We start from the raw sequence: 15,374 nt of genomic DNA, 5'->3' as shown, positions 1-15,374 counted from the left end.
AGGAATCACCCTGGGTGATCTGCACAGGCCTGACAGAATCAGGTACATCTTAAATCAGGGATTCAGGCCCAATACCACCCCCCACCCTCTGCCCCCCTCCGGAAATTCCACCTGTGAACTGGCACTTCACCTGGCCAGTGGAGGTGTCCTGGTCACCTCCCTTCTGATTAACTGCCCTATGGATTTTGTATTTGCTCAGACAAACCCTACAATCACAGAAGCTAATTCCTTGTGATAAATCTCTTAATAGAGATATCTTCACCTACAGGTGCTTCTGTGGATTAAATCCTGAGAGGAAAGCAATGATTAAGAATGTATGCCCACCATGGGGCCTCCTCGTCTCAACTGAATATTAAAGCATAACTCAATAGGCTGATCAAGTTATATTAGGGGAAGAAACATAAACACTAAACCTCAAGGGGCAGATGTCAATAAACTCCTCGTCCTTTTTTTCACAACGCACAGCCTCTAACTCTTGCAGGCCAATGGCAATGCCCCGTGAAACACTCACGACACAAGGACAGAGAGAGACTCACACGCACAGAGTATTCCTAAGGAGACTGAAGACTTTATTTTGCACACAAAACCACTGGGGATCTTGCCTGTGGACACCTTGGAGATTACAATGTAGATGCACTTGGCTCCAGACACTTGAGAAGCGAGGTGAGAAGAACAATGATTTGGACCAGTCACATGACTACAGGGCTAGGGTTTCCACCAGGGTTCCGATGTCAGGCTTGGCTTTGTAGCAGTTCTAAGAAGCAGTGAGAACACCACAGGGAGGGGAGAGGCAGAGGCCCCTGCAGGTATCGGCTGGGGGCCTTGGGCTGCCCGTGCAGATGTCAGGAGCAGAAGTCTAATTAGCTGACTGGTGACCGCGGGGCTCGAGCTCACCTGCCCAGAGCTTACTTGGCCAGGGGGTTTCTGAAGTTCCTGCCAGCAAACTTGGCCTTGCTGCCCAGCTCCTCCTCAATTCTTGGGAAGCAGATGGATAGAGGGGGAGGGAAACACAGAAATCAAATCTCAACTCAGTACGTTTTCTCTCCCAGAGAAGTCGAGACAACTTATTCTTGAATCCTCTAAAATTGAGCGTTCCTGAGGTGCTGAGAACACTCAGCTCCCTTCCGCCCAATCCACTCGGCAGATTGTCATCCACCTGCAGCCCCATCTCCTCCTCTCCACCCCCTCAATGTTTCAATTGTTATTTCTTTAAAAATGAAAGGCAAATCCAGTTTCTCTAACAAGTAAGCAGCATGGGGAAGGGAGTAGGGGAACTTAGTGTGAACACAGGATACCGAACAGGTGAAAACGTGGCGCTGACATTATAGACTTTCTACTAATTTGGGGCACCATAATGATAGCGTAGTTATCTAAACAATATCCTGATCTGAAAAAGATACACACTGAAGTACATGAAATCCTAAGTCATTTGGAATTGCTTTAAAATCACAAGCAGGGTGTAGAGACAAGCATGGAGGAACAGTGACAGCTGTCGAGTCTGGGTGATGTTTCTTTTATGCTTAAAATTCTCCAGGATTGAGGTAGAAGCAAGTTATAAAATCATTGAGGCTTTTGTAATTTTACATGTGCAACGGGGAGTGTTCCCTCTACCACCAGCAGATGGCAGCATTGTACCGACCAGGGCCTGCTTCGGGGCCATACTACAGGCCACCGTAGGTTCTGCAGCCATCTCTGCTCTAGTCTGGCACTGCTCAGGCCCCTGAACTGCACACGCCCCCAGAGCCAGGATCTCCTAGTGGAGGGCAGTACCCACACCCAGGGCAGGCAGCCTCTTTACCTGAGGATCTGGTTGTACTTGGCCAAGCGCTCCGATCGGCAAGGTGCACCAGTCTTGATCTGGAGGAGAAAAGACAGGTCATGCTTACAGTGGGCCTCGCATCTTGGGAGACATTTTGGGCAAGGGGAGCGTGTTATGGTGAGAAAACCATTTCTTAAGGAGGATCTCTGACCCTAGGAAGGGGATAATGGGACCCACACAGACACACACACATGAAAAAGGGCCTCCAGGACCCCATTTGTGGGAGCTCCTTACCTGCCCAGTGCAGAGCCCCACCACCAGGTCGGCGATGAAGGTGTCCTCAGTCTCCCCGGAGCGGTGGGACACCATGACGCCCCACCCGTTGGACTGGGCCAGCTTGCACCTAGAAGCAGGAAACAACCCAGATGCCGCTGACTCCATTTCCACCGGAGCCCCTGGCCCTGATGGCACGACTCACCACCCCTGGCAGGAGACCAGGGAGGGATCTGGACCCAGGAGCAGGCGGCCTGGGGAGATGATGACCCTCGCCCTCTGCACTCACGCGACCCCAGATGGACCTCATCAGCCCTCTAGTCACATTTAAACACCTGGGTTCAGCCGTCCTGAGGGGAATGAGACTTGTCTTCCCCTGACGGTCTCCGGGAGAAATGAAATTACAAGTCTGGGTCATGAAGCGGATCAGGATTAGGCAACAACTGCCTAAGGCCCTAGTGCCCTTGGTGACGCTGCTCACTTCACAAGCCACTCCAAGTTCCAATGTGAAACCCCGTCACAGCTCCAGGCAGGAGGGCCCCCTGCACAGAGAGGAGCTCCCAGAAGCTTGGACCCCTGCCACGTGGCGCTGCTCCCGGGGACACTCACGCCTGAATAGACTCGGTCACGGAGCCGATCTGGTTCACTTTGAGCAGGAGGCAGTTGCACGACTTCTCGCTCACGGCCTTGGCAATCCGCTTCGGGTTGGTCACTGTGAGGTCGTCCCCCACCACCTGGATCTCTGTGCTAGCAGTGAACTTGCGCCACGCTTCCCAGTCGTCCTGGTCGAAGGGGTCTTCGATCGACACCACTGAGGAGAGGAGGGCCACGCCTCATCAGTGTGAGCCCCCAGCCTGCGGACGGCGGCCTGGCCTCACACCCCTCACCTGCAGGGCAGGAACGGCTCCGGCTCATGTGTTAGAACACTCTGCTCCGCTCACTCCTGGAACGGCCGCCCACAACCCTGGGACTCGCAGTTACTACGTGAGCGGGCACTTACCTGCCCGTGGTGGGTTGCATCTGGGCTCTGCCCTAACCAGGCTATCTAGCTCCGCGGCTACACGCAGGGGCTTAACGGCAGCCTTTCTGGTCTGAAATCTCACCCCACCATACGCTGAGTGCCCTTGGGCAGCTTACTGACTGCTGTGCCAGTTCCTCTCTTATAAAACGGTATGGAGAGTCCCTACCTATCCCGTGTACACTAAGTGAGCCCAGGGCCAGAGGAGCGCCCGGCCCAGGCTGTCTACCGAGGCTCTCTCCTCACGGGTGTGACGAAGCATTTAATCAGGAGGTTGCTGGGACAGTGACAGAAAGCAGCCCATGTGTAAACTGGCACTTAGAACCACCCGAGTCCTCTGCTGCACCAGGCACCCGAGAGGCCCCCTGCGCCGGGCGCACTGGAACCGGAAGAGCCCCAGTGGGGGCGCTGCAGCCGGCCGCCCACCCACTCTCACCCTGGCGCCGGCACCGCGGCACTCACCTGGGTAGTCCTTGATGAAGGACTTGTACAGGTTGGCCAGCTCGTCGTGGGTGATGTACCTGTTGGGGTCATCGGGTGACTTGAAGTCCAGGTCATACTTCCCGGACTTGAAGAACTCGGAGGCAGCCACGTCCATGCCGATGACCACCTTGTCGGTGTAGCCGGCTTTCCCGATGGCGTTCTTCAGCAGCTCCAGGGCTGGAAAGAGATGGCGGCGACAAGTGTGGAAACCAGTCAGGTAGAGAGAAAGTTTTCTTCAATAGCTGCCGAATGGGAACCGTAACAAAGAGGGGCCTTGGCCCCAACCACGTTTCAAGGATCCTGGTTCCCCTTTTCTGCTTTGGTCAGCACCCCTAGCGCACCACCAAGTGGGAAATCCAATCCTGACTCAGAACAGAGGTGCTCACTGACAGCCGCTCCCGAACGTAGCACCAGGAACGAACGCTGTGCTGGCCAAGGTACAGTTACAGTGACCAGCGAGACCAGCTGTCCTGGGCACAGGGCTTTAAATAGAGCAAGGCTGGGATTCGAGAGGGAGGCTGGTTAGGGGGGCCCAGGATGGGGCCGTCTCCAGAGCCCAGGCTCAGCCTCACATGGCAGCACTACCTGTAGGGAAACAAACACATGGCCTCTGTTCCACAGCAACCCCCCCAAGCAATCGGTTAAGCCAAGCCACGGAAGGGCCATTCTGCAGGGCAGAGGGCCGATACATCACTGTCCTATGTGACCTGAAGAGCAGGTGGACGTTCTCTCTCACCAGGTGCCCTTGAAGGTAACCAAGGAAGCCTGAGTCCCTTTCCTTCTAAAACAGAAACACTCAGCCGTGACTTCTTGTGCTAAGACTTCCTGTACCCTCCACTCAATTCTCACACTGAATTCTGTGCCTACGGATCCACAGCAAAACAGCTTGTGTGAGCATCCCTGTGGTTAAAGGAACACATATTATTGATCACAGTTCTGAACAGACGGTGTCTCCTTGAATAGAGATTTTAAATTCCTGCCATCGCCAGAGAGAACAAGAGAATAAACTGCCTCTACCCCACTTTAAGCAAACCACCAGGCTATTCAGAAGTCCAACTAACAGAAAATTCCTATTTTTCTAAAATGAAGTACTTGTTCCTACATCCCTCCCCAAACCCTGCAGTTTTGCACTTTGATGCTTGCTGAAGGCAGGCGGAAAGAGCTGCTCCGGGTGGCAGGTGTGGAAGACCGGCAGATGGGGCGGGGGGTAGGGGTAAGACGGGGACCTGGGGCAGAACTCAGGACGGGCCCTTCAGAGCCTCACCTTCCTTATTCTCCAGGATGTTGGGAGCAAAGCCACCTTCGTCCCCCACGTTGGTGGCGTCTTTCCCGTACTTCTCCTTGATGACGTTCTTCAGGTTGTGGTAAACCTCGGCCCCAATGCGCATGGCTTCCCTGAAGTTGGCGGCGCCGACAGGGAGGATCATGAACTCCTGCATGGCCAGCTTGTTGCCAGCGTGAGAACCACCATTGATGACATTCAAAGCCTGGGAGAGGCAGAGAGAAGTACAGGCTCAGTCCAGAGAAGTCTGCCAGATGGCAAGCCACCGACATCCAACTGCACGGCCACGTGTGGCTGATAGCTCCCTGGTCACCCTGATAACCCCAATGGACACCATCAGAGGCGCTCACCCTTCTAGCACTGGCTATTCCTCAGTGAATGCACACAGCCCAGCAAATACGATTTCCACCCCCTATCCTATATAATAAAGAGCTAATATGCTATTGGACTGAACAGCAGAAAGACTGTCCCGAAGGTCATCCGGACAAAACTGGGGCTGCGAGGGCCGAGCCCCTTGCACCAATTTTGTGCATCCGGCCTCTAGTCAATAATAAAGACCCGGGGACAGGGAAGCTGAGTCAGCAGCTCAAGCTGACACTTAGCAAGTGGCAGAGGAGTTGCCTGCCGCTGAGACCGCCAGAGCCTGCTCGCGCCACCACGCTGGGAGACACAGGTGGACAAGTTCATGACGTGGTGGTCTCGGGTCCCATGAGGAAGCTGATGCTCAACTCCTAAAGCAGCCACTCACCGGAACCGGCAGGACGACCTCAGTGTTGCCAGCCAGGTCAGCAATGTGGCGGTACAGGGGCACCCCCTTCTCAACAGCCCCAGCCTTGCAGACGGCCAGGGACACTCCCAGAATGGCATTGGCACCGAATTTAGCTGGAACAGAACAGAGTTAAATGGAGGGATCCTTTCTCCTGCTGCCTCCCCGCCTGCTAGTGCACACCTTGGGTTGATCCTGAATCTTTCCCTCTCATCTCATTTACTCCCCATGTTCAAGCTAAAATGCAAACTGTATCCCAGGGGGCCACGCCTGCCTTTTCCTGAGAAATCCCCTTTTCACTGTATGGGCCTGCGTATAAAGGGCTCCTCTCTTTGAGAAACCCTCACACGTGCTGCTGTCACCTGGTTATGCTCCTGACATTTGAAGCTGTGATTGACTAAGGCGAGGCAGGGAAGTTCGGAGCGACCACAGATGTTCTTGTAGTTCCCCGTTAGGGACGATGTCACCTCTCCCCAAAGGGTTGCCGATCCCAGGAGGTGCCACTTCCCAGCAAGGACCCCCTTGGACCACTTACACTTATTTTCCGTCCCGTCCATCTCTATCATCAGCTTGTCGATCTTCTCCTGCTCCACCACGCTCAGCTTCTACAGGGAGAGGAAGTGAGGTCACCCCATTTGCACGGCCTTTGCACCGTCATGGGAGCGATGCAAGTTAGGAACTGTGTGAAGTCCACATCAGTTCTCTTATACATTTGTTTGGGAGGCAAAGGGGGGGCCGCACAAAACTTCCTTTCATCCCAGAGAAAACGGGAGACACAGACTGCCCTTCATTTGTTTTAATACCATCAGGCATTTCTCCAAGCACCAGGAATGCCTAAGGTCTGGTGTCCTTGTGGGCAAAGCTTAGTCTGCTCAGGGAGTCCGAAGTCACATTTTACACGGCAGAATCAACTTGTGATGCTAAGTTAGGTGTTATGACTACAAGTAGTGTGACTTCCCAGGCAATAATGAGCAATTCACTGTTCAAACGAGCCAAGCTACTCAAAGGCAGTTCCACCTGAGTGGTGCCTCATGGCCATCCGCAACGATGCAAAATGCAGCAGCTGATGGGAGATGGGATTCTTGCAAAATTATCTAGCAAAACAGCTGATAAATGATCAAGGTGAATACTTTTGGAGAGATTATGAATAAAATTGGTATCTTGAAAACTGACTCAATGTCAATTTTTAATAAAAATTGATTATTACTGCCCTAACCGGTTTGGCTCAGTGGATAGAGCGTCGGCCTGCGGACTGAAAGGTCCCAGGTTCAATTCCGGCCAAGGGCATGTACCTTGGTTGCAGGCACATCCCCAGTACGGGGTATGCAGGCCAGGTAAGGGCACAAAGAAGAGGGCTGTTCGCCGGCAGGGCAGTAACAAGAAACTGGGACTAGTTACAGAGTGCATGAAGGCCAGGCCAAAATAAGCCACCAGCATGCAGGCTGCATTCTGAGGGGCGGGACCACACCCGAGAACAGACGAGGCGGCTGTGGAGGGTTTGGGCCGTGAGAACGTCTCCAGCCAGGGGCTTTCAAGTCACCCCCTTGTGCAAGGGCCACAGGAGCTATGGAGCGAGGAATAAACCTGCTGAGGTCGGGCTTTTGGTCCCAGCCCTACTTCACCAACAGCAGCTCTACTTCTAATATGTTTATGTATTGGGGTCCCAAGTAAGACCGAACAAGAGCTCAACTGTTAAGTCAGCAGAAATATAATAAATAATTCCACAGCTCATGAAAAATGAGTCAGTCACCATGGACACTACGCCCAACACCCCTGGATGTTAACTCCCCAAAGGGCAAGATAGTTGGAGGGAAGTCAGGGCTGTAAGGCAGCCCCCCCTCGCCCCCCCCCCCAATTCCATGCACTGTTAGTTGTGGACACACAGGGAGTTGGTTAAAATGGCAAAATTATTCTCCTGCTGACAGGGAGTCCAACCGGCTTCTTCGCGCTCAGAATGAGCTCCTCCATAAACAGGGGCCCGCTGGCCCAGGAGAGCTCTGATGGCATTAATATTTATTCATTACCAGGAGGCAGGTCCTACCTTGCTAACCAGGGCAGGCGCAATAGTTTTATTGATGTGCTCAACAGCCTTGGAGACACCTAGAAGGAGCAATCAAATCAAATTACTGACATTATTGAAAAAACAGGCTTGAGCAGCATTGCTGAGAGAACCAGATGCGAACCCAGCTAGTCCGAAGACCACCAAAGACCTCCAATGGCACCTCCTTCAAATCCCCATCTCTCTCTCCCCCCGAAATCAAAGGACTTTCCGGCCCAGGCTCAGTGCTCACCTAGGAGCCGGGGTTAGAGCCGCACGCAGAGCAGACACCTCAGTGTCTGAGGGGCGGTTAGTTGGCAAGACCATGCACTGGAAACACCAGCTGCAAAACTCAAGGGCGTGCAATGCGTTACCTGCGTGCACAAGGCAGGCGCCAGGAACTCATTAATATACTTAACGGGTCTGGAGACACCTGACCAGTGGAGATCGACAGAGGAGAAAAGAACAGAAGAGAAAGGCTGTGAAGGACAGTGAGGGAGAGAGGAAACAGAAGGCGGGAGAATACTGCAGGGCCTGAGTTCACCCTCATTACAATCAAGGCACAGCACTGTCCTGGTTCAGACAAGTACAGGCCTGGGCCCGGAGCCACCGTAACCCGTGGGAGGGCCCTTTGCAGACAGACCACGGGGCAGACTGAGAACACAGTGCCATGGCCAGGCCCGGGACAGCATTTCAATACTGCCCTGCCCCCGCAGCCTTCTTAGACTTTTTCATATTTGTCCTTCCAGGGCAAATGGAGATTTTTTTTGTCTCTAGAAGATTCTGTCTCTCTGGAAGAACCAATTTCTGCCCCTGGGGTGAGCGCGGTGACTAGCCCCCAGAGGCCAGCCTGTGGATCAGTCAACAAAGATCAAGCTGCACACTGACCTGCAGGCCACCGTTAGCCAGACCTTCCAGATACTTCCCTCCTAGACCCCGCAGGGGGTGGATGGTCAGCGCTCAGAATGAGCCCTCAGAGCCCTCCCGGGAGACGGGCAAGGCTTTTTGTTAGTATTAATGAACATGACTTCTTATCCAGAGGTTCCCTGGCCTACCCAGGAGTTTCACAGACTGGAGACAAGCCACAACAGAAACAGACTGTACGGCTGGCCCCAGCCCTGGCCGATGCGGCTCAGTGGTTGGAGAGTCCATGCACCAAAAGGGTCGCGGGGTCGGTGCCGTCAGGGTGTATACGGGAGGCCATTGTTGATGCTTGTCTCTTACACTGGTGTCACCCCCCCGCCCCACCCAAGAGAAGCCTAGGAGCAGCCATGCTCGAGACAGCTTGTGGGCGCCGACGCTTACCCTTCCCCAGATAGCGCGTCTTGTCATTGTCGCGAAGTTCTAGAGCCTCGTAGATACCAGTTGAGGCACCACTGGGCACAGCAGCTCTGAAGAGACCTGGGTGGTGAGGGAGAGGGAACGAAACAGTGACCGTTAGGCAACACAGTTACAGCCCTCACCCAGGCCCGCCCCCACCCACCTATGACGTGGGTTATTAGGAAACACTGTTACTTCCTTCCCCCAGCTGGGAGACTCAGACTGTCTGTTCTTCCTGCCTTTCAGTTTGCATGACTCTGCAAGGCAGACCCTACAGCAAAGCTGATGAAGTTCTTGAGTGTAAGAAAAAGCTCTAGAGCAGAGCTTCTCAAACTGTCATGTGCACACGTCTTCCCTGGGGACCTTGCAAAAATGCAGAGCGCCAACCCGGAGCTCTGTGGGTCTGGGTCTCGAAGGAGCTCGCAGAGCTGGTGCCCACAGCTGGTCTGAGGCCCAGGCCAGCAGGACTGCCCAATAAATACAACACGCGAGCCACTTACGGGGCTTTACGATTTTCTGGCAGCTGTGTTCAAGTTGAAACTTAAAAACAGGGAGTAAATTTAACATTTAAATTCAATGTCTCCAAGATAGTATAATTTCAACTCATGATCAACAGCAACACTATGAGGTATTCCAGCCAGTCCAGCTGCAGGGCCCTGTTGCTAAGCCACCCTTGGACAACCCTGAGATCCGGCCGCCAGCTTTCAAGTCTTGAAAGTATTGGCTTAAGAGGAAACCCTACGGCTCGGCCGTTCCAGTTTAAGCAGTGATAGTGCCACTTGGGGGTTCTCTGCAGAGCAGGAAGCCAGAAAGCAGGACAGACTTGGGGAAGAGGAATCCAGGTAACAAAGTGCAGAGTTTAACACCAGAACACAGTCAAGCACGGAACCACCGTCTGCAGATACAGGCACCAGCCACCCAGCGAAGCCTGCACTGTGGAGGGGAAAATGCAAAGCTTGGGAGACAGTGTCAAAGTCGGTACCGAGGAGACCTGACCACACAGGGCAGACAGTCTCCTCAATCTTCTGGAAAGTGTGAGGCATTTCCCCACGGGAGGTCTGTGAAGAACTCGTGGGTGTGAAGGCAAATGAACAAAGAAAAATATCAGCTGGGCACTGTAATCAAATGGTCTCTTCGAATGCCTGTCGCTGCCATGACTCTGCGAGCAGGACACACGCCTGGCTCTCTATCCATCAAGCACTGGACCAGGTGAAGAAGGGGCGAAAGCAAGATGACCCTAATGTGACCCAGGGACCTGGGGTGACAAGTGTGGGGCAGGTTTGACTGGAAGCAATGGACCACTCAGGTGGGGGAAGTGGGTTGGCTACATGGGAACTCTATACCTTCCACTCAACTCTGCTGTGAACGTAAAACTGCTCTAGAAAATAAACTCTTAAGGGAGGAAGAAGTGATGAAAGGCTAACAAATCTATTTCCTGTTTTATCTGAAAAGGGTTAAGACACACAAGAGGGAAAGTTCCATTTATTTAAATTTCAAAAAAAATTAATTTTAGTCATAAAATGTTTCAAAGAATATGGCCCCACTCCCAACATTCTTCTAGTGTCTTGGATCTTTTTTCGTTGTTTTTTCGAGCCCATTAATTTCCCAGTGGAAAGTTCCACCGGCTGACTAAGCAAGCCAACCCCGTGAGAGGCAAGGAAATCCTGGGCATCCTGGGAGCGCCCATGCACGCGCCCGACGCCCCAGCTCAGAGGGAACCCCATTCTGAGAACGCCCGCCACAGTGGGTAACCAGAGGTAGAACACGGACGGACTTTTGTCCAATGACATCTAGACTCAAGGGCTTTCTCTTCCTGGACAAGGTGGAGGAGAGGCGGCCAGGGCGGGAAGGGAAGGGCCGGAGGTTCCTCAGCCTGGCCTGTGAGTCACAGGTGTGACTCAGCTCTGACTGGCAGGTGTTCACGTGTTCAGCACACTGAGCGATTCTACCCAACCTCCTGTTCCAACCTCACCCACAATGCCCACTTAGAAGCTAGCTGAGGCGCTGGTGGAGGTCACACAGGCTACAGAGGAACTTTAAGAGTCCCCATCCTATTTTTCCATGTGAGCAAACTCTCCCTAGGGATAACTAAGGGCCTTTGGAACAGCCCAACACCCCCAAGTGAAGCCTGTCCCCGATCCCTGGTTAGAGAGCGATTTCTGGAAACAAGCTGACAGTGCTATATTCCATGTGCATTTGCTTATCTGGTCACATCAAGCTTGGAAGCAAACCACTGATGGGCCTATTTAGGGTCAAGGGACACAGCAAGACCAGGACTCCTGCCTCACAACCCCCCATCCCCAGCCAGGAATCACAACCTACCAGCAGGTGCGGGCAAGAAAGGCGTTATTTCAGCAATAGACTGTTTCCTGCCTCAGACTCTGTCACTTTAAGGAAGTTTTCAAAAGTGGAGTGTGGTGGAAGGAACTAGAGCAGGGTTCTCAACCTGTGGGTCGCGACCCCTTTGGCGGTCGAACGACCCTTTCACAGGGGTCGCCTAAGACCATCCTGCATATCAGATATTTCCATTACGATTCATAACAGTAGCAACATTACAGTTATGAAGTAGCAACGAAAACAATTATATGGTTGGGTCATAACATGAGGAACACTATTTAAAGGGCCAGAAGGTTGAGAACCACTGGACTAGAGAAACAGGTGGCGCATACATACCTTTTGCGGTGTAGAGATCCACCTCAACAGTGGGGTTCCCACGAGAGTCGAAGATCTCTCTGGCGTGCACCTTCAGAATAGACATGGTGAATGTCTGTGGGGAAAGAGTTCACACAATAAGCTATAACGCAGCCTTGGGACCATTCATTCAAGGGGTCACTTCCGAGGACTCCTAGACTAGACAGAACCTGGGCTGAATACTGGATGCATTCAGAAGGCCCAGAAACTGGGCGGCTAGCGTGGGGAGAAGCCTGCTGGGAAGCAGTGGGAATTGCTCCCAAGAAAGCAGGGTAGGCCAGCTCTGCAAGGCCTCGGGCCCCAGCAGCTCAGGCCTTGCCCTGTAAGCAAAGCCTGAAGAGGTATGTGCCAGGGAAAAAGCAAAGCCAGCAGGAAAGATTCATGTGCTGGGGGAGAATGGCTGAAGAGGGGGCAGTTGGAAACTGATTACTGCCATTCGTTAAGGAGGGTTGGCATTGCCCATAGAGAGGCAAGGGGACAGGAAGGTCACAGGCAAAACCATTTAGCACTAAATATGGGTGGGGCGGGGGTGGAGGCAGGAGGAAAATCTGATTTGTAGTGGAATGGAGGATTTAAAGTTTGGGCCAGACTTCATCCAGCTAAACCGGAGGCAGCGGCAGGCCGTCCCACTGGGGGTATTAGATAACCCGGGAGCTCCTTGGCCTCTGCACTGTGACCTTTGTCCTCCAGCTCTGGGCTTCCAAAACTCACAGGACTTGGATCTTTAGTAAGATAAGGACACGTCAATAATGACACCAATTAGCAGTTTTCAAAGGGCATTTTACCCCATTTAAAAAGTAATTATGAGCTGTTATGATTTCTAAGTAGAGGGAAGATTCCATCTTTGAGCACCAGGGCACTCAAGGGAAGGGCCTTCCTTTAAAGGCCCTTATCGACATCATCATCGCAGCTCCAAGAGCAACAGCACATCCTAAAGGAAGCCTTTCGCAGGAGCGGGCCTAAGGAGGACACTCCGGGCCGGTGCGGGAGAGGAGCTGAGTGAGTGTGCAGAAGCCATCACCAGCCGGCTCCCTCCAATACACTCCGGGATGTTCTGAAGCAGCAAAGGGCATCTTTTCTGCTTTAAAGTCTCAAAATTAGGCCCTGCAGTCACTTCCGTGTAACAACGGGGCTTTACTCATGAGCGGATGGAAAGGTAGCGGGTTCTTATCTAACGGGCAAAAAAGCCAATGGTTTGTGCGCAGGTCTAGCCTGGATGCACTTTGAAGCACGTCTTCCCTTGCCTCAGCGTCCCGTGCTGAGAGCTCATTTTCCGCTTCATTTTAGGGACAGGAAACGAAGTAATCAACTTGTTCCATGACGTGAGAATAAAATTCAACGCGTGCTTAAACGATGTGCGAAAGTCATTGGGGCTCAGGGCGCACAGGCAGGCAGGAAGATGGGTCTCATCGGGGTCTTCACAGCTTTCCCCTGCTGGGCCCGAGCCCCGGCCCTGGCCCCCGGGCAGCGTGGGCGGACCGCGTGGTCGCGGCCCATAAGCCCGGGGGCGACTCAACCCGCGGGCCGCGCGGCTTCCTTACAGCCACACCCTCGGTCGGTGCGACCGGGGCCGGCAGCCGGGGCCGGGCCGGGCGAGGTCGCCGGGAGGGCTCCCAACTCCACGGCTCGGCCGCGGCCGCCCCGAGATTAACCCCCTCGGAGGCTACACTAGTCGCCGCTCATTCCGGGGCAGCGACGGGCGGACACCCAGCCGCCACCTGCAGGCCCGGGGCCGCCCGCGGGCGCAGGGCGGCTGGTGGGGGAGGGGAAGGCGGCTCCCGCGCATCGTCCTCCCGGCCCCTCGCTCCATTTTAGGGCGGGCCCGGCTGGGACGAGCACCCCGGGCTAGGCCTGCACCTCCCCCAAACCTTCACTCCCAGCGCCTGGTCCCGAGCGGCCTGCGCGCTCGACTCCTGACCTCCCGTGCAGGTCTGTGGCCTCGTCCCTCCGTAACCCAGGCGGTCCCTCCGGGGAGAGCCGGCGCCGCGCCCCCGCCTCGACCTCGCCGATCCCCCGGCACCGTGTCCGAAGGGCCGGACCCCCCCCCAGGACCCCGCGCCGCCCGCCTGGGCGCCTGCTGGGGGCCCCTCGCGAGCCCTTACCTGGCCGCCGGACGTCGCCCGAGGAAGAAGGGAGCAGCGGACACGCGGGACGAGCGCTTAGTCACAATGTGCGGCGCCGAGGGGACTGAGCCTGTGCCTGCGCCGGAGGCCGGGACTTCCCGCCCGGCCCCGGGAGGCCCCGCCCACGCCACGCCCCTTCCGTGCCGCCGCGCCATTGGCCCGGCGCGCTGTCACTCGCCGGGAAACGGGGGCGACTCAGGCCCCTGCGGCGCGGGAAAGAGGGGGGCGACAACCCGCGGGGGTGGGGCGCTGCAGGGCTGGGGGGCCCTGGCTCCCCGGCGGCTGGGTGGGGGTGCGGGCGAGGCTCCGCCCCACTTTACTCCCTCCCCCCGTTGGGACCCCCGGATCCGTGGCGCGGTACCCCAGGGGAGGGGCGTGGTGCGCGGCCGGCATGAGGCTCCCGGGATCCGTCACGTACTCCGAGTCCCGCACGCACGCAGCGTCGCTCCGGCGCCGCACGTCGGGCCCCCGACCTTGATGACGACCTTCGCAGCCCCGCCCTTCTCTCCGCCGCTCCCCCACCGCCCCGCAGCAGGGCGTCGGAGACCCCGTCGCCTAGAGACGCGGGGGGCCGCGGGGGGCGATCCTCGGAGCCGCGTCTTCCCGCCCCCTCCCCGGGGCCTGGTGCCCACGCCCGCGCCTGTGCGCTGGGCTCCCCGCCGCCGGCCTAGGTGACCCCGTCCTTTTGTCCTTGTGCGAGGGTCAGACTCGAGTGCCAGGCCCGATGGCCGAAAGGAAGTTCGCTTTGGTTTGACCACAGCCAGTCCTGTGCGAGCGCTTCGCTTCCTGCGTGTCCCGCACAGCTCCGCGAGCATCCGCAGAGTCAGTTCATTCATTCACCCTGTTAATGTGGCATCTCGAAAGGAGACGTCCTCTCCCTCCCTCCCCGCCGCGGTGGAGCCGATCTACCTGGCTTCCTGCGAAGCGCGCGTGGAAGGATTGGGACCGGATTTGCACACGGATGCGGGGGTTTTCTCAAAGCTGGAAGCAGGACATACTCTACGGTAGTCTGGAGAATGAAGCAGGAAGGTGTGAGCGCAGTGATTTTCCATTTCCGATAAAAAAAAGAACGGAACATTTCAAATCTGTTCTGCAGCACACGCCCCCGCTCCAAGCGGGTGCTGAGGCCATCCCTTAGCTTTCTAGTAGAGTCATTGTTGTATTTCTCAGCATTCCTCTTGGTCTGTAAGTCTGAAGGCTAAAACGATGCCATTCATAGCCGTATTTTCCAATTGCCTTGCATAGAGACATTCTAATGTGTATTTGGATTTAATTATCATTTCTTCTGGTCAGCAGCAAAAACTGCCTTTCTTCCTTAATTCCTAGCATTAAAAAAAAAAATATATATATATCCCAATGCTACTGGCTTAAATTTCCAAGACATCCAGTAAAGGTGAAGGTGAAGAAGACCTTTTGAATCCACGGTATTTGTTTTCCACTAAGAAGCAAGAACTTTAGGATTAAATTAAGCAAAAAACAACAACAACAACAACAACAAGGAAATTGTAAAATGTTTCCTAAAGCATCAGATGAACTTTGCAAGCAGAATTTGTGATTTCACCAGCAATAAACTGACGTTTCAGACTGCTTAAAACCAAGATCCCAGCCCTATGACTCAGCA

The 15,374-nt window shown here is 54.7% G+C and overlaps 1 protein-coding gene across 1 annotated transcript; it reads right to left on the bottom strand.

Moving 5' to 3' along the window:
* Positions 1-548: 548 nt before the first annotated feature.
* On the bottom strand, positions 549-13,888 carry ENO1 (enolase 1). Its single transcript, XM_059691369.1, has 12 exons — positions 13,733-13,888; positions 11,613-11,706; positions 8,925-9,020; positions 7,623-7,681; positions 6,117-6,186; positions 5,564-5,697; positions 4,798-5,020; positions 3,513-3,710; positions 2,642-2,843; positions 2,054-2,162; positions 1,799-1,857; positions 549-975 (listed from the first exon to the last, which is right to left on the bottom strand). The coding sequence occupies exons 2-12, from the start codon at positions 11,695-11,697 to the stop codon at positions 906-908; spliced, it is 1,305 nt and encodes a 434-aa protein (XP_059547352.1). The 5' UTR covers positions 11,698-11,706; positions 13,733-13,888; the 3' UTR covers positions 549-905.
* Positions 13,889-15,374: the final 1,486 nt, after the last annotated feature.

Source organism: Myotis daubentonii, chromosome 3 (assembly GCF_963259705.1).
Source record: "Myotis daubentonii chromosome 3, mMyoDau2.1, whole genome shotgun sequence".
Lineage (NCBI taxonomy): Eukaryota > Metazoa > Chordata > Mammalia > Chiroptera > Vespertilionidae > Myotis > Myotis daubentonii.
The sequence above is the reverse complement of the archived record's forward strand: the minus strand, read 5'-3'. Positions and strand labels throughout refer to the sequence as shown.

Excerpts from the sequence above, each read along its gene's own strand:
- ENO1 (XM_059691369.1), bottom strand. The coding sequence starts at position 11,697 with ATGTCTATTCTGAAGGTGCACGCCAGAGAGATCTTCGACTCTCGTGGG. Across the intron at positions 6,187-7,622 it reads CGCCTGCCCTGGTTAGCAAG|AAGCTGAGCGTGGTGGAGCA; the intron begins GTAGGACCTGCC and ends CTCTCCCTGTAG. Across the intron at positions 2,844-3,512 it reads CTTCATCAAGGACTACCCAG|TGGTGTCGATCGAAGACCCC; the intron begins GTGAGTGCCGCG and ends TCCTCTCCTCAG.